This window comes from Bipolaris zeicola (genome assembly GCF_000523435.1).
Source record: "Bipolaris zeicola 26-R-13 unplaced genomic scaffold scaffold_278, whole genome shotgun sequence".
In the NCBI taxonomy this organism is placed as follows: Eukaryota; Fungi; Ascomycota; class Dothideomycetes; order Pleosporales; family Pleosporaceae; genus Bipolaris; species Bipolaris zeicola.
Genome location: NW_006912327.1, coordinates 1 through 17,147, shown reverse-complemented (window position 1 = coordinate 17,147; position 17,147 = coordinate 1). Strand labels below are relative to the sequence as shown.

At 51.8% G+C, this 17,147-nt stretch overlaps 10 protein-coding genes across 10 annotated transcripts; 6 read left to right on the top strand and 4 right to left on the bottom strand.

The window, feature by feature from the left end:
- Nucleotides 1–32: 32 nt before the first annotated feature.
- COCCADRAFT_109184 (uncharacterized protein) lies at nucleotides 33–662 on the top strand (the record flags this gene model as incomplete). The annotated part of the gene is made up of 1 exon (XM_007719083.1): nucleotides 33–662. The coding sequence occupies one exon, from the start codon at nucleotides 33–35 to the stop codon at nucleotides 660–662; it is 630 nt and encodes a 209-aa protein (XP_007717273.1).
- Nucleotides 663–1,021: 359 nt separating this feature from the next.
- COCCADRAFT_109207 (uncharacterized protein) lies at nucleotides 1,022–2,022 on the bottom strand (the record flags this gene model as incomplete). Its single annotated transcript, XM_007719082.1, has 2 exons — nucleotides 1,022–1,870; nucleotides 1,927–2,022. The coding sequence occupies 2 exons, from the start codon at nucleotides 2,020–2,022 to the stop codon at nucleotides 1,022–1,024; spliced, it is 945 nt and encodes a 314-aa protein (XP_007717272.1).
- A 1,100-nt stretch (nucleotides 2,023–3,122) lies between these two features.
- COCCADRAFT_41059 (uncharacterized protein) lies at nucleotides 3,123–4,101 on the top strand (the record flags this gene model as incomplete). Its single annotated transcript, XM_007719081.1, has 3 exons — nucleotides 3,123–3,125; nucleotides 3,184–3,735; nucleotides 3,784–4,101. 3 exons carry the CDS (start codon nucleotides 3,123–3,125, stop codon nucleotides 4,099–4,101), a joined length of 873 nt encoding a protein of 290 aa, XP_007717271.1.
- A 368-nt stretch (nucleotides 4,102–4,469) lies between these two features.
- COCCADRAFT_30312 (uncharacterized protein) lies at nucleotides 4,470–5,300 on the top strand (the record flags this gene model as incomplete). Its single annotated transcript, XM_007719080.1, has 2 exons — nucleotides 4,470–4,710; nucleotides 4,774–5,300. The coding sequence occupies 2 exons, from the start codon at nucleotides 4,470–4,472 to the stop codon at nucleotides 5,298–5,300; spliced, it is 768 nt and encodes a 255-aa protein (XP_007717270.1).
- Nucleotides 5,301–5,566: 266 nt separating this feature from the next.
- Nucleotides 5,567–6,721, bottom strand: COCCADRAFT_109196 (uncharacterized protein; the record flags this gene model as incomplete). The annotated part of the gene is made up of 2 exons (XM_007719079.1): nucleotides 5,567–5,993; nucleotides 6,135–6,721. The coding sequence occupies 2 exons, from the start codon at nucleotides 6,719–6,721 to the stop codon at nucleotides 5,567–5,569; spliced, it is 1,014 nt and encodes a 337-aa protein (XP_007717269.1).
- A 308-nt stretch (nucleotides 6,722–7,029) lies between these two features.
- On the top strand, nucleotides 7,030–8,131 carry COCCADRAFT_30311 (uncharacterized protein; the record flags this gene model as incomplete). The annotated part of the gene is made up of 3 exons (XM_007719078.1): nucleotides 7,030–7,335; nucleotides 7,401–7,719; nucleotides 7,809–8,131. The coding sequence occupies 3 exons, from the start codon at nucleotides 7,030–7,032 to the stop codon at nucleotides 8,129–8,131; spliced, it is 948 nt and encodes a 315-aa protein (XP_007717268.1).
- A 214-nt stretch (nucleotides 8,132–8,345) lies between these two features.
- Nucleotides 8,346–9,729, bottom strand: COCCADRAFT_109194 (uncharacterized protein; the record flags this gene model as incomplete). The annotated part of the gene is made up of 2 exons (XM_007719077.1): nucleotides 8,346–9,439; nucleotides 9,513–9,729. The coding sequence occupies 2 exons, from the start codon at nucleotides 9,727–9,729 to the stop codon at nucleotides 8,346–8,348; spliced, it is 1,311 nt and encodes a 436-aa protein (XP_007717267.1).
- A 1,291-nt stretch (nucleotides 9,730–11,020) lies between these two features.
- COCCADRAFT_109208 (uncharacterized protein) lies at nucleotides 11,021–12,730 on the top strand (the record flags this gene model as incomplete). Its single annotated transcript, XM_007719076.1, has 1 exon — nucleotides 11,021–12,730. The coding sequence occupies one exon, from the start codon at nucleotides 11,021–11,023 to the stop codon at nucleotides 12,728–12,730; it is 1,710 nt and encodes a 569-aa protein (XP_007717266.1).
- Nucleotides 12,731–13,202: 472 nt separating this feature from the next.
- Nucleotides 13,203–13,586, top strand: COCCADRAFT_9199 (uncharacterized protein; the record flags this gene model as incomplete). Its single annotated transcript, XM_007719075.1, has 1 exon — nucleotides 13,203–13,586. One exon carries the CDS (start codon nucleotides 13,203–13,205, stop codon nucleotides 13,584–13,586), a length of 384 nt encoding a protein of 127 aa, XP_007717265.1.
- A 202-nt stretch (nucleotides 13,587–13,788) lies between these two features.
- Nucleotides 13,789–15,074, bottom strand: COCCADRAFT_41052 (uncharacterized protein; the record flags this gene model as incomplete). The annotated part of the gene is made up of 5 exons (XM_007719074.1): nucleotides 13,789–13,830; nucleotides 13,891–14,251; nucleotides 14,314–14,708; nucleotides 14,767–14,985; nucleotides 15,039–15,074. 5 exons carry the CDS (start codon nucleotides 15,072–15,074, stop codon nucleotides 13,789–13,791), a joined length of 1,053 nt encoding a protein of 350 aa, XP_007717264.1.
- Nucleotides 15,075–17,147: the final 2,073 nt, after the last annotated feature.

Below are 17,147 nucleotides of genomic sequence, written 5' to 3'. Positions count from 1 at the left end.
TATCTTGATCGCAAACACGCAATCCACACAAGATGAGCGCCCCAAAGACGGTTGAAATTGCAAAATCATTGCCGCCGCGCCTGCTGCGCTTCTTCCAAAAGTACCCTCCGCCTGCGTTGTTCCCTTACCTCGCATCCCCACTTCCAAATCCATCGCAACCGGCAGCCAACACAACATCAACCACCCCGCCCACCGACCCCAATGCCTCAATTAGCGAGATGGCGGCACCAAATAACACTCCAATACCCTCGAGCGCACCCCAAAACTCAAACATACCGCCAGAAGCGCACAAACTTCCCTACCCAAACCCTTTCCTCCCACACAAGAACTTCGCAACCGGACGATGGCAGAGCCCCGCCTATGGACTGCGCAAGCAGGCCGACCTGGTGAAGCTTGCTTCTGAGCACGGTGTTGTCGATCTACTACCATGGACCATCAAAAAGCCGGGTGAGAAGGAGCGACAGAGGGTGGATAGGGGTTTGCAAGTCAAGGGCACGGGCGAGGGACAAAAGGTCAAGGGAAAGCTGTGGGAACGAACGCTCAAGGGCCGCCTAGAGATGAGGCGACAGGCTATGCTGAACATGCCTGCCTTGATTCAGGAATGGAAGCAAAAGGGACATGGCAGGGGCTGGAAGAAGTGGCCGAGTGGCAAGGCAAAATAAGTCTGTCCGTGTTTGAGTGTTCGTGGGCAGCTTCAAATCTTTTTTTTTCAACACCCATATGTACAATGTATGAATCCAATCCATTCCATTAGCGCAACAACACATGGGCTAAAGTTGGCTCGAAGTCTGATCAAGATGAAAAAAAAACAACTGCTGATTGGGTATCCTTCTGACGAAATCTATCTCTTTCATAACCCGCCAAGTACATACCATGTATGCGTGTATGTGTGCACGCCCAACAAACTAACATAAGAATGCTGTGTGTGCAAGTATGCATCGCCTGTGTAACAAAATGCCCTACCAATTTACCCAAGCTTTCCACGCGCCATGAGACTGCAATCAACCAAGACTGCTATACATCACATGACCATCTCTTCGTCTCCATAGCCACCGCGTAAACCATACTCACGTGCATATGCATACGCTCCGTAATTGTTCTCCATGTCGATGACGCTTCCCACGTGCTTCTGCCAGAGGCCATTGCCAGTATTGTATACCGGATCAGTGGCTTGGTTGTATCTGTTGGCCTCCTTGAGAGCCTGCTGAGCTCGTGCCGACTCTTCATACTCGCGCATTGCCATCATCTCATAACCTGAAGACATGTATGGTTCGGCGTTTGCTGCGGCCATGGCCTGCTCTGATTCTTGCTGCTGCATTGCGTTCTGCTGAGCAGCATCCTCGGCTTGCTGCCTCTCATATCTTAGCTTGGCCATTGCTTCTTCTTGCGCCAGGCTGGTAGGGGGCCAGTCGTAAAGCTGCCTCGACATGTTGTAGTCAGTGCCTGCTGGGTGTCCCTGGCGTCCTGAGGGGGGCGAGATGCGCCATAGCTCGAGGAGACGCAGGCGCTGGTCGTCGTCTGCGTTCTTGAAGAGATCAATCTGAGAAGGAAAGAGCAGAGAGGGATCTATGCTGTTTCTCAGAAGTACAGCTTCCAGATCCGACTCGTTGATTTGCGTCTTCAGACTCGGCTCTGAAGCACTGCGAAGAGGGACATGATGCGAGTGTGTGTAATGCTGTGAAGCGTAGACGATGTTCTTTGGGGCGGGCTCTGGCTCTGGTTGCTGTACTGGCTCGAGGAGAGGTGGTTGCACTTGGGTTTGTGAAAGGGTCATGTTGGCCGAGAACAGCCTAGTCAGCTCGTCTTGCTGCATGTTTGCGTCTTGTTCAGCCTTGGGCTGCACGTTGATGCCGGTGGAAATTACGCCACACTATGACGTAGGGTTAGTGGATGTTGATTGTAAGTGCCAGAGCGTTGGCGGCTTACGTGAGAGCAAGAGATGTTTTGGGAAAAAGCAAAAGGACTGAACGAGACAGGCGTGTCGTAGGAGCAAGAGCAGTGGTGAAGGAGCATTGGTTGCATCTCTGTGTCGGGGTTTCGAGAGCAAGTCGGGATCTGAGGAGGGGTAATGGTGTAGAAAACGGCAGTTGAGCAATGGAGATGGAGCGAAGGAGTGAGGAGTAGGCGGAACAAGCTAGTGGACAAGTGGAAAGGAAGTAAACAACGGACCCTGATGTCTGTTGCTAGGCTGTGTGTTGTGTCAAGCCGCAGTTCTTGAGCGTGAGCGTTGGGCGCTGATGAGTACTGGCACAGTAGGCGCGTGAGTGGGAAACAAACACAGGAACAAGATCCAGATCAACAAACTCGAGTCGGTTCAGCAGTCAAGGGAGGGAGGGAAAGCAAGGGGGGAGCAGTTGGCAGCAACGTGGTGGTGGCCGTGGTCCCTTAAGTACATACCGTCCAGTGTAGCGCGCTGTCGGGTCATGCGTGAAGGCGGGATGATTCTGGGAAATTTGTCGCCCACAGTCCAATTAGTGTCGACGCGTTGAAACCCAACCTGTTCGGCTAGCCGGTAGACAGCCAATCGAGTGCATCTGAAGCCTGTGAATAGTCGTCGGTTTGGGGCGACAACTCATCACGTCTTTACAGGCGTATGCACCGCTCGACGTCGCCCACTCGCCCGCCATTGGAGGGGTTCCGGCGGAAGAAGCCGGGGATCAAAGCACGGCCTGCACGTGACTTTGCACCGCCGTACGTACGTACCTGGTCGCTACAGTCATGTCAGAATGGCACAAGCATGTGCACTAGCTAACTCAGCAGGGCGACTATATATATATATATATATGCAGAAGTGGTTGCAACGTACACTAGACACTAATACGTTGGCCCTGGCTGTGCTGCTCTGCTCTTATAGTGAGGACTATGTAGGTAGCGTGTCGGGGCCGGGGGTCTCCTTGGCACGCTAGTGGTGAGCTGTTGGAGCTTGCGCAGATACACCATTGCCTATTGCCTATTGCCTGGTACTACAAGCATCACCAACACCACCGGGCAAGCACAGCTCCCGACATCGTCCAATCCAGCACTCGAATTGTACCCACTGCACAAGCAGAGTGGCTGTTTGAGCACGACTTGAACACGACACCAATTACACACGACCGTCATAACCACCCACTTCCTCCACCATGGTAAACAGCCCCCCGCCCGCTCGACACGCACCCAGGAGGCAAACTGACATTGCTGCAGACGTCAATAGGCACAGGCTATGACCTGTCCAACTCGGTCTTCTCGCCCGACGGTCGCAATTTCCAGGTCGAGTATGCAGTCAAGGCGGTAGAGAACGGCGGCACAGCTCTGGGCATCAGGTGCAAGGATGGTGTCGTGCTCGCTCTCGAGAAGCTTGTCAGCAGCAAGCTGATCAAGCCTGGCGCCAACAAGCGCATAGCAACCGTCGACCGCAACATGGGCGTCGTGTCTTCTGGTCTCCTCCCCGACGGTCGCCACTTCGTCTCCCGAGCCCGTGACGAGGCGGCGCAATGGCGGCAGCTCTACAAGGCCCCCATTCCTTCCTCGTCTCTCGCCGACCGCATGGGAAGCTACGTTCAGGCATACACGCTTTACTCGAGTGTACGGCCATTCGGCATAACGGCCATTATTGCCGGCTGGGATTCCGAGGCCGAGTTGCCCGTCGACGGACAAGTTGGCTCGGGTCCTTCTGTTGGCTCGGGAGGCAAGAGAGAGGGCGCCAAGCACGGCGGCCCATCTCTCTACATGATTGAGCCGAGTGGCCTCTACTGGGTACGCAAAACGACTAGACAATATGTATACAATGACTAATCGGTCCAGGGATACTACGGTGCAGCTACAGGCAAGGGCCGCCAGGTTGCAAAGTCGGAGCTCGAGAAGTTGAATCTGCACGAGGGCCAGCTTTCATTAGAAGAAGGCGTCAAGGAGGCAGCGCGCATCATCTACGTCGCACACGATGACAACAAGGACAAGGAATTTGAGCTTGAGATGACGTGGATCAGCAATCTCGACGGACCGACCAAGGGTAGACATGAGGAAGTGCCCAAGGACATTCGGGAAGAGGCTGAGAGGCTTGCAAAGAAGGCGCTCGAGGGGGATGATGATGATGACGACGAGGAGGAGAAGATGGAAGAGTAAATGAATGGCTGCTCGAGTCGAGCCAGTGGATAAAAGTACAGACCCTGACGATGCGTAACGAGCGGCTTTTGCACAAGCCTTAACGATCAATGAACAAGATTCACACTAGCAAAGCATTGCGGCCATGTATGCATGCGGCCCGCTTGCTTCCCATGCTGTGCTTCGCTTCGTCTTGCCCTTCCACTTGTGGAGTGACAGTTAGCAGCACCCGCGTCATCGAGATGCAGGTACGTCGGCCCCACTAGCGCGTCATTGCAAACTCATCTCAACAACAATCCGCCCTGGCGTTCCTTTATAACATTGCTGCGTCGCCCATATCCGCTTGCATCCAGGCCCCATACTCGCAATTCGTCTGCAGTCTGCTCACCATGGCCCCAAAGCTTGTCCTCATCCGCCACGCCCAGGCCCAGCACAACGCTACCAACGACTGGTCGATACGTGACCCTCCACTAACCGAGCTCGGTGAACAGCAATGCCGCGAGCTGCACGAGCATCTGAAGCAGACCGAAATTGGTAACCAAATTGAGCTCATTGTCGTGAGTGCACAAAGAAGAACGCTCCAAACCGCCACCATTGGACTCGACTGGCTCATCAAAAAGGGCACAAAGGGTAAGACGAGCATTGGGGAATGGTGAACCAGAGCGAGTAATGACTAATAGAGCCTCATCACAGTCATTCCCGACGCAAACTGGCAAGAAAACGCAGACAAGCCCTGCGATACGGGGACCCCCCTCGACGTCATTTCCAAGGAGTTCCCGCAGTACGACTTCTCCGTCGTCGACCCCTCATTTCCAGACAAGACGACAAACGGCCCCAAGAACCCGTATGCTTTTACCGAAAAGGCCATTGTAGCGCGCGGCCAACGATGCCTTGAGGATCTGTATTCACGACCGGAAAAGGTGATTGCTGTAGTTTCGCACTCTGGCTTCCTGCGCACCGCCATATGTAACCGCATGTTTTTCAATGCCGACTACCGTGTGTTTGACTTTGACGAAGAGGCCATGAAGAAGCAGCCGGGCACTTTTGTGCTCAAGGAGAGCGACGAGACAGACAAGAGTGGCGGTGGCATGGGCAGGAGCGAGGTTGGTGTCTTTGGCATCGTGCCTGGGGACTTTCCACCAGAGGTGGATGAGCAAGACGTGGCAAAGGAGGCAGACAAGGTGGATGACGAGGCTGCAAGAGAGAAACCGAGTGCATAATCTCGCCGGCTACACCCAAGAATACACAATCATACACGCGGTCTATCGTTGTTTGATCTTCACCAAATACCCTTTCTCCAGACCACATGCAGCAAACCATTCTACAACGTGACTGCGCATCAGTAATTTGGGTTTCGCATTTGCATTGATAACGTTATGTGGAATCGTGACAAGTCCAGCCCTCCGTTTTGTAAACCTTTTCCTTGAGACAACCATGGGGATCCCCCGTGTAGCTGACTACAGCTTCCATCGAGAAGTTTCCCACTTTACCAGCCAGTCGGAGCAAATTGAAGGTGATGCTTCCAATGCTTGTACTTTCCTTCCCACGCAGCATTGAAAGCGGCCATGGCTTCTTCTTCCCTGGCCCCCTTGATTGCCAGACTGACGGCTTGGCCATACAGTACATGTAACTCCATGCTTGCCCGCGCCAGACGCTGGTTGTTCAAAAACACCGCCAGTGGTTCCTTGGACCAGCGAGTCTGGATGTGGATTGTGACTGTTTCAAGCAATACGGCATTTCCAACGTGGTCATTCGTACGTGTCTTTCCACACGTCAGTCTGCGAAACTGCAACAGTGGCTTTATCCATTTCTCTCGCAAACTAAACTTTGGGGCACTATTGTGAAGCTGAACCCAAATTTGTAGCTGTTGAAGATTGATGAGTTTCTTCGAGGCCGTCTTGCATGCTTTGGACCTAGAGAAACGACAGAGAAACATGGTTGGTAAGTTATTTCGTACAGTCGTTGCACAAAATGCTCGGAGAGAGAAAAAGAACGGGAAAAGGAAGAAGGAAAAAACATATCTTGAGGCAATCGCAGTATTGTATCCCACTCACCAACTCTGCGTGTGCTTGTCCTGCCAGACTTGATGATCGGTCCGCTGAGGATGTCCATATGTGTTGTACTGGAGATGCAACTTTGTTATATTTTGCAGATTGGTGCTTGACACGACGCCGAAGAAGCTATTCATTCGCTTCGGCGCATCGAATATGAAGACAGTTTTGCAGTAGAGAAATTTGGTCGTCTCCAGGTGGACCTGTTTGCATACCAGACTTAGGGCGTACAGCGAGCTGAGCCAGTTGGTCTGTAGGCCATGTACCATAATATACTTACCCAATGATCTGGAGAAGCGCACAACGGACGGAGCAAAAGAATTGTCAGATTCTGAACCAGGGAGAAGAGCCCCCTCTTGCTGAGAAGAGATTCCCAAGCATAGCTTGATCGTCTGGGGTTTCCGTTGTTTGAACTGACTGCCTTTTGCGGCTACTTCACGGTGATGCTCCCGGTCGAAGTAGTACTTGTAGATTTGGTTTCTGATTTCGCCTGGTAGGACCAAGAAACCCCGCAGCTGCTTTGGTGGATAGATTGCGGGTCTATGGGCACGAGAGTAGAGACTAGGCGATATTGTTGTGACTGGCGACATCTAGGACGTGTCTACGTGAGAGAGAGAGACAGAGAGTCACAGGTGTTGAGCTGTTTTGGTTCGGGTTAGTTGTGTAAGGTAGGTTAGTCGAACCCAGTAAATTTAATCAATTCGGAGCGAGTGCTCAATCAAACATGCCGCCCGTAAGTATATTGACGGTGAGGTAAAGTGGAGTTAAGGGTTGCCAGCCTGGACGCCCCCCACTTTGAGAACTGGATCGCACGCCGACGCTAGCCCCGCTCGGGATTAATGAAAACAGCAGCTGCACCTCAATCGCCCGTGCTATCATACCGCCCCCGTCAAACACCATGTCTTGTTCACTCTTCCGCCCACGTATCCTCTTCCGCCAACCTCAATTCCTTGCCAGCCGTGCCTTGAGCACCTCCCGACCGTACGCATCCCGCCTCCGCCAGCCAGGCGAACCCACAGGCCCCAACGAGCCTCCAGCCCACATCTCTGCCCCGTCATCCAAGTCGCCCCTCAAGGTCTGGCCCATTGTTGCCATCTTCGCAACAGGCACATTTTTGTTCAAGAAGATAGTCGACGACCGCAAGGGTGAAGGCTACCAACCAAAAGGACCCATTCAAGGCCATTCACCAAGTGGTAAGGGACAAGTACGGCCTTCGCATCCTCATTAGCCAGTCAGACAAACATAGCGAAGATGCCTGCCATTGAACAGACCGATATTGGCGCGCGTACCTCTCCTCTGTGGTCCAAGGACGATGTAACAGTGCTCTTTGTCCTCGGTGGTCCTGGTGCTGGAAAGGGCACGCAGTGCCAGAAGCTCGTCAACGACTACGGTTTCAAGCATCTTTCTGCTGGTGACCTGCTGCGCGAGGAGCAGGATCGAGAAGGCAGCCAGTTTGGCGAGATGATCAAGACGTACATCAAGGAAGGTACTATTGTACCTATGGAGGTGACGGTAAAGCTGCTCGAGAACGCCATGCGGAGTAGCATGGAGAGTGGCGAGAACGACAAGAAGCTGTTTTTGATTGATGGTAGGTACAATTCCAGTCCCCAAGTTGCGCTCTTGTACTCGTGCAATATCGGTCCACGTTTCTCACCAAATTTGTTTCAATGATTATAGGATTCCCACGCAAGCTTGACCAGGCCCATGCATTTGAGCGTGCGGTGTGCCCGTCCAAGTTTACCCTCTTTTTCGAGTGCTCCGAGGGTGTCATGGAGAAGCGACTTCTGCACCGGGGCGAGACTTCGGGCCGGGCAGACGACAACCCAGAGAGCATTAGGAAGCGGTTCAGGACTTTTGTCGAGACGAGCATGCCGGTGGTGAACGAGTTCGAATCTCAGGGCAGGGTCGTCAAGGTCAATGCTGAGCAGGAACCCGATGCCGTGTACAGGGATGTGCAGGCAAAACTCAAGGAGCGCGGTGTGGAGCCCATCAGCCGCTAGATTACGCAGACACAAGCTTGGTAATTGGACGTAGTAGACAAAGATGGAGAGTCAATATATGTGAATTGCAATATCTATCCTGCGCAGCTCCAAGGCTGCGATTCATAAAGGTGGAAAAGCCTGGCTTTGTAATGCATCTAATGCCGTCCCTAGCCCACGCTCCTGTTTTTGCCAAAGAAACAAACACACGCCTGCCTAAGACACCACGTTTTGCTTAGTCCAAATCCTCATCAATAGCCCTCTGCTGCTTCCGCTGGCCGCCCCGGCCGCCAAACCTCGAGGCCATGTCAGCCTTTTGGTCAGCCTTGTTGGCCTCATCCTCCTTTTCCTGGAGGAACCTCTGTTTCTCCTGCTGGATGACCTGCAAGACACCCTGCAGACTGTTGCGCCACAGGTCTAATCTTGAAGCCACCTCCCGCCACTGGTTGTCGCCAAAGACTCGGTATGTGGAGCGGTGGATGAGGAACGTCTGGTTAAGCTGGCTGAGCTTGCCCTCGACGAGGCCGGCACGAATCACGTCAATGACCCACATTTCCACGTCTTCCAGGGGCACCTGTAGGCCTTTTGCAATCTTGTCGTAGGGAAGCGACCGTGTCTGGCCGGCCGAGGCGGCCATAGAGGCAAGGGTGAGCAGGCGCATCTTGCGGTTAAGGGCGGTTCCGTCAAGGCCAGACTCTTCGACCCAGCCGTCATGCTCGTCCTTGAAGTCGTTGAAGTCGTCGAGTAGGTCTGAGTTGAAGATCTCAAGTAGCTGGAAGTAGACGGGGTCCGAGTTGCGCAGGGCCTGGATTGAGTCGAGGTCGGTGAGGTCCTGGAAGTCAAAGTGGTGGGGGTGGGTGAGTGCCGACTTGAGCGCACGGAGCGAGAGGTCACGGGCATCGGGCGACGAGGCCTGGTCTGAGGAAAAGGTGCGCAGTGCGCGTAACAGATATGTATATGCCTGCTCCGTCTCACCAGCGTCGGCGGCGACATCGCTGACGGCCAGGTAGAGCTTACGGGCGTCGTCGTCGGGTGTCTTCCACTCAAGGAGCCAGGTGTCGAGGTGCTTGAGCTGGGGGCGCAACGTCTCAAAGTTGGAGGTGGCGCGGATGACACGGAGAATGGCGAGCAGGACCTGGTAACGGGCCTCGCTGGTGGGCTGTATTGTGTTGAAGATGGTGCTTAGGATGGACAGGGCGAGGCCGCCGCCGTTGTAGGGCGACGACGAGATGGGGGCGCTGAGATTCTGGCACATCTTGGGCAGGAACATGGAGACATTGGGCGACTGGTTTACGAGGTGGATGAGCAGATTGTATGCGGCAATGAACTCTGCGCACTCATGGTTAGACGGGCGCTTTGTGCGAGGCAAGTCAAGAGCAGTGCGGTGCGGGGCGCGGCATACCCTTCTCTGGCGCCTGGTTGAGGGCCTGGCTGGCGACGACGAGCTTTTTGAGCACTTCATCTTTTTTGTTATCCTTGAGCAGCTCGGCCGTCTCGGCCTGGAGGGCGGCGCTGTCATCGCCCTGGGATTTTTTGAGGCTGTCGATGTATTGTGCGAACTCATCGGTAAGCTCGTCGAAGGAGCCCTCGATGAGCAGGGTGGTCTTTGCGCCAGGCATGGTGGTTGTCGCTGCGAATTTGGCGTGCGGAGTGTGTGAGGGGGGCGGGGCGGGTGCGAGGTCGACAATGGGATGCGCCCGTCGAGTGGTGGGTGGGATGCCAAGATTTGCGTTGCATTTTTGGAGTTTGCTGCTAAGTACTATCGATAGCACGTATTGCATACCACACGGTACATGGATTAGTAGTATTACATATCTTCATCCCACACCAGCCATCACTACTACTACTACTACTATCATCACCACTACTACCATTGTTATATTACTTACTTACATATATATATATATATGTGTGTGTGTATGTGTATACTCACCTCGCCCCTCACCTTACTACATGGCACCATACCACAATACACTACCCCTCGCCTGCTGTCACATCTGGTATACGTGTGAAGAAGATGCTATTTTCCCCTTCTTTCTATTGCTTACTATAACCTATTACATATACATACGAATAACAGAGTAACAAACCAACAAGCCTACTGCCATGCTGTCCTGTTGAGCCATCTGTTTGCTGTTGCCGATGGAGCATAGTCACGTGACTGATAGCACCCCCACTTGGCAGCATCCAACCTTATATCAACATGACTCGAATCGAGTGGATTACATCATCCAACCTCGCAGTCCAAATAAAATGCCAGAGCGCCAAAGTCTACTGGTCTATAGTACTGGTCCACTTGTCCACCTAGCATGTGCAATTCCTAAGTTGATGATAATGATTGTATTGACTATACGATTTTCTCTATCCTGGCTAGACACATCAATTTTAACTCAGAATTATATGCAGTAGTGAAACAAGGAGAAAAAGTAAGAAAGCTTCTCTGGTGCCAAAACTTGAGAATCCCTTCCTACAAATCGGAATTTTAAAGAAGATTTAACTAATTTAAATGTAGAAATGGTCTTCAGAATCTTAGTGCTACTTTTAGGACTTATAGGGGGAGAGATTTGAACTCTTTATCTTGCGAATTCCTTAATATTGTGGTAAAAGAATTTTGATATCGGGAAGAAAATCTACTGCGCCACCCCTCCCCTGAGTTGATATGGCATCCATTTTCCGACAGCTGCCGTTTCGGGCGCGTCGCGAAACTCACGCGTCAGTGTCTGACGTCAAGTCCCGATAGTCGCGCCTCCCCTACTGCCACCATCACCACTACCACTCCCACCATTCACTCCCACGTGCGCTGGCGCCCAAAGCGGATATCTTTCCTTTGTCTAGCCTCATATCTTCTCTTCGACTGTGTGGGCATGTGCATTTCATCTTACCCCCTCTTCACCTTCTTCTTCCATCATAATGCTGTTGCATCCGTTCGAGGCTGCGCTTAGCCAACTACAGAGCGACGCGCCCAATACACAACTCCGCACCCTTGTTTCCGCCCCCGACCACAGTGGGTCCGGATTTCCTGCAATAGACGAAAACTACATCTGCGATCAAACCAGTCCACAAGCACCATCAGCAGACAACAATACAACAACACCATCAACTTCCATGTCGTCGACCTCTTGCAAAGGAAAACTACCCCGTATTTCCCGAGCTGCTAAGCAAAAGGCTTTACAAAAACTCGGTTTACAGCTTGATGGGAAAAACGCATATTCCAAAGAGGGAGAAAAAGAAGGGACTGAATCAGACACGCCTAGTGCAGCATCGTCGACAAGGAGAAGATCGCATCGTTCTAAGACTGTTCCAGGCAAGAAGGTCACAAACAATACTAAAACACGTAAATCACTTGTCAAGCAAAAGGCCGATGACGATGAAGACTATGCCCCAAGTCAGATCGAGTCGAAGAAGAAGTCTAGCGCAAAGCGCAAAGCGAATGCGGATACTACAAAGGACGGAAAGCAGACCAAGAAGCCAAAGCTACGAGCAAACAACCCTGACGGCTCAACCGACTGTGCAACAAAGCGACGAGATCAATCGAAATCATTCATCAAACCCGCGTCATCTGCCGTATCTTCGAGACACTCACTGATTGCAGGACTGAAAGCTTCACAGAAAACAATGGAAGCCTCTCAGACAACGTTCAAAAAACCAATGTTGCCTTCACACATCACTCAAGTACCGTCGACCCCGACGAAGCAGAAGAAACTTGTAGAGACACAGAAACGGTCGTGCACCCCAAGGGATGCGAGGAGACCTCTTCATGATGATGTTTTCTCTCAAATGCCATCATCGCCACCGATACCATACGAAGTCGACGAGATGGATGATTGGTCACGGGACACTCCAGCTGTGGCAGCGATACTGTCGAGCAACAGCAAACCTGTCCCCGCATCACCAAATGCAGAATCAACGGCTATATCCGGCCACGCAGATTGCGATCATGTGGCGCATGAGAAGCGGGCAGGAGATTCGCAAACTGCAAAAAGTGATCCTTTCACACGAAGGACCAAAGGCGGAAAGGCCACATCGTTTTTACGTCGTTTGACAGGGGACGAATCAATAGTAGGAGATCCAGATCCAGATCCAGCGACTGAGACATTGCAAGGTGCGTTGATTGATGTCGCGCAAGATTCACCAGCAAGCCGAGTTGTTGATCTGGATCTTGGCACCAAATGTAGTACTCTTGCTGGCGACTGCCGTAACGACCAGCAATGCACCTCAGAAGCCGAAGTTTTGCCTGTTTATCTCGATTCTTCGCCACCAAGGTTGCACTCGCCTACTAGCAGTCACAGTTCGACCTCTGCTAAGTATTTATTCTCCTCCGAACCCACGTTACCTTCGTCAGAAGCCGAGGAGATTGGGTGGGAGAAGAGCCTTCAGCCTCATCAGCGTAGTCTACATGATGTCTTGATCAGTACGTCGAAACGAGTCGTGCGTCATATCGTCGATAGCGAGACGGGCCTCGACGACATTGCAGAGACGTTTGCAACAGATGGTGAGTGTATACTAGAGTCACTACTATCCCAACATGATGACGATTACAAACACGTCTTCGCCGATATGGAAAGTAAGAGGGGTGCTCTCCGAAAAGAGCTTGAGTATGCCATTGAGCGAATGGCTTAGGATGCGTATCCATAGTCTAATATACATGAATACGACAGCGATAGGCTCGCCAATGGAAAGCTAGCAGCAAATGACTTGTAGGGCGTAATCGTCACCCGTAGACTTGGCCTTATGCACGTTGGCGCCACAGTAGTGTGGGGCTGCAGAGCTGATACCCACTCCACTCCCTGTACCCCAGTTCCCACAATTGTGATTTAGAGGCAGATCTTCGCTGCATCGGTCATCTAGTAAAGTAGGTCCTGCTCATCCATACATACATCTCGTCCGGACCCTAACATGATCCTTCTACCCTGTTAGCCCTTGTTGCAAGCCGTCGCTAGACATCCAGCCCCTCGACAACAAGACAAGATCGATACACAGAAACGCCGACTCCAAAATGCCATCCATGACTCCCTCATACACACGCATCCCAAGCTTTTATCGCCTCTTCTTCACCTATCTCGACCCCCTCATCTGCGTCTAGGGCGCGTCCATGGACTTTTTTCTCCCCTCTCTCGTCCTTTCGTCACACATTCCCTCGCCCCCAGTGCCAGACCAAGGACATATCATGGTGCTGACGCAGCGCGGAGGCGGTATGCTAAACTTTGGCATCGTGTCTGCTGTGCTGCTGCGGTACACAGACGACGTCAACATCTGGTCTATTGTGCAGGTTGCTTGTCTAACAGTGGATCTGGCATATTACTGGAGTGCATGGCGTGTCCTGGGAGCCCAGGGCCGGTTGAGTCCCGGAGCATGGCGGGCAGAGGACTGGGCAAGCCTGGGCATCACGGCGTTTGCAGGCGCTGTCCGGGCCGCGTTTTTGATGGGCGTGGGGCTCGAGAGGAGGGAGGGGGTCAAAGGTACCAAGGGGCAGTAGGCTCGCACTGGGGCCATGGGCCGCTTTGCGCATCCTCGAATTTATGAGTCACATCTCTGCAAGCGACCGTCGCTGCCTTGATCAGTATACATGTGTCTTTGGCTTGTGTGGAGTATCACTGTGAGATCCAAGGCGCTTGGCCATGCCTTGTGCGCAATGCAGCTGTGATTCCAACAACCATTACAATGATATCAACTTGTAATTAGACCATTTCTTTCTGCGAAGCACGATGACTATAGTCGACCTGCACGTCGGTTACTTTGACTGTATTCCACGAGTTTGCTTTTGCACGTGGTTCACAAACCTCAAGCCCCAGGTCCTCGCTTGCCGCTCTCGCCATATTGCGCTCCGACTCGGGGCAAGAGTCAATATTCGATATTCTTCCGTCGTGTTTGGAGCTGTCGTCCGTTGTATCGCTATGTCTCGGTCTCGTGGTCAGGTCTACCGATGCAAGCGAGCGGCGGTTACTAAACAGGCTTGTTCTCCACGAGAACTTTTGCGCAACAAGGCGGTACAAAGGGCGTAGTGTGGATAGTGATCCAGCGGTGATGGCCAGACTCATTTCTATTTCTGACCAAATTGCGATGGGCACTGTGCTGTAGAGAAATTCTGGGCTGAGAAAGGTCTGTACGTAAGCCAGGCGCACAATGACTGCCGAACTTGCACTGTGATACTACATTAGCCCGTTCGTGTTCGCGGTTTCATGTGCAGGATTGGGAAGACGGACATGCATCCCATACTCAAGATAGGAATCAGTGCGAGCTTTTGATTACGACTCACTGTCAAGCCCCTGATTAGAAAGACGGGAAGAATAGCAAAGCTGAAATCAGAAGCGGCAAAAATAGCAGACATGACATATGTCAAGGAAATGATGACATGGATGTCGATACATGTTCCTGTTTCGCCAATGGCCCTGGTCCAAAAGAAGCGGACGGGTTTGCACTGAAACATCGCGATGAGGCCGTATGCAGCGCCTATGACGACACTAATCCAGATGGCAAAGTACGTATTGCGACGAGATCGTACATGCGTATACGGGGTGTAGCGGAGGAGTGAAAGACCAAGAGATACTTTGGCGCTGATCATGGTCAAACAGTATGTCCAATAGCAAATCCACCAAAACTACAATGAAATAGGTGTTAGTACATGGACACTAAACAATCACCGGGGGTTCGCATACCCGTAAAGCCATCATCATGCTTTCTGGTGTAAGGTCTTTTGTCAGCCTTCCAGTGCCGGTGAATGCGCCTCCAGTGGCGCAAATGACATTTGTGGTATGCATGAGTTGCGCGAACAACATCCACCGGTCATCCCAGCCGAATGCCTTGACTACACATGTCCGCACGTAGACCCGGAGCACTACAACTATCCAGGAAACGACCAGAAACGCCACCTCGATCTGTGAATAGTCGTCAGTTACGTCTAAAACATGCTGTTTCTTACTTAGCATACTCGAACCATCTCGCTGGCGCGAGGTCCAATGCCCATGATGGCTTCGTAAAATCGTGGACCAAGTGGGCAAAAAATGTGGGTTGTTTATTTACTTGCAAAAGGCGGAGCATCGTGAGCGGAAGGCCTGCCATGCCGCACTTATACCCCAGAGTCGAAATACGCAAGTCTACGTACAGCAATGTGCCACAAGTTTGGAATGGGGGGGCTGCACTCCTTTGCCACACTGAACTAGGCACGCAAATGTACAGAGCACCGGAATTCCCCGACACAAGTCAGCGTCGGCTTGTCTCTAGCTGGCGGCTCGGCAACAGGACATCCCTATAGTGGTGCAACGCAGCGAGCCTATAGCTCCTCTGTGTTCGACAATAGATCAAGATTGCGGAGTTTCCCGGATGGATTACAGCTTGGCATTGCTTGCTTTTTATATCCAGCAGAAGAATAGAGTTTGCCGGAGCGTGCCCGATGATCAATGTCTGGAGCGAGCCGGAGCGCCACAAGTAGACCCGTGTACCGTAGATAGCATAAGTGGCTGCTACAAGACTTTTGTCCGTTGGGCCAGTTGAGCTTCGTGATAAATTGGCCTTGTTTTCCCTAAGGAGAAAAGTATAATTTTTCTAAGCTTTTTGGATTCGCAAATGTTCGTAAAGTGCTATCCAACCGCGTGTTGAAAATACGGCAGGCCCAGTAGTCGCTTTCTGGACGGCATTTTGGCGATTATGCGGATCCTTTACGTCAGTATCGTATGCTCTAGTCGATCTGCTCGTTTGATACCAAAGATCTTTGTAAAAATCCCCAGGTTCCCTATACGCAATGCCGCGTAAATTGCCGTCTTTGAGGAAGCATTTGCGCTGTAGAGTATTAACGCCACAATATGCTTGCCAGTAGTACGACGGTGTCGAGACCGTGGGGAAACTCACCTCTCAGCGCGGCTTCATTCAGTACTGAATAGATGCCCAACGGAGCTATGGCATGAGTGGTTCGTCTTCGTAGTAGCAGGGGCACAGCTGCCGTCGCTACCACTCGAAAAGGGGCTAAGGAGTATTTGGTGCATCCGAAGCAAAACGGAGGATCCTCCGATGGATAGAACCACAATTAGAGCACAGCTAAAACAAGGATTTGAACACACCAAAGCACATGCCAACCCAAGTAATGGTTCTGATATATCATATGCCTTGATAGTCAAAACATTTAACAATCGCACAGATGAGAATGTACTACTGGCCGCTCAATGTCCTCGGACCAAACTCTAATAGCATTTATCATGTACAGATGATGCCTGGCATTCTATACTTGGTCACTAAATCTGGCCACATAGGAGTCAAGACCGTAAAAAAGGTACTAGTACCGGGAGACAGTGAACCGAAATCACGAGCGATGCAGTGCCACGCAGATGATATGACCTGACCAGCCCTGGTACCCTTTAGCAAACCCTTGTTTATTATCCTGATCACAGGGTGTATCAGCAATCAGCCGGAAGGCATCACACTCTATCGGCGCGAGCTCCAGTGGATATCTGAGGATCATTCACCGAAGCATTGACCGCAGTAGCGGATCTGTATACGAGCGTGCCATGTCCTAGCACACGCCGCGTTGTGCTTAGTTGATTGACTTACCGGTGAACCGATACTGGCTTGCTAAGGGGCGTATATGCAGGTACAGCGGGAAATGTGTTGTCGGAATATCAGAACGGGACGGGTGACACGCGCGAATCGAGTCATGAATGCCGCTACAAAAGACGGCGGCTATGCGGCTATGTGGGTGGTAAGTTGCAGGAATGTCACCAGGGCATGAGTCTTAAGTGCTATGACATGAGACGTATCAAACGAAGTATAAGAATCTTTATGTATCAGCAGTCGCAGCAATAGCGAAGTATTTACGTACTCATAAGTTAAATCAGACACGATATCTACAGCCGATTTGCTGCAGCCGACAAGTCGCCATGTGCATACACCTATATCCCAATAACGTAAAGCACCACCGAGCCGGACACACCACCGAGCCGGACACTTTTTCTTGGCATCGCGAACTTCATATATAAAAACTTGAATTACTCTACACTAGCTATAGATGCGTCGTACGACTCACTTGTATCTGATAAAGAATCTTCTT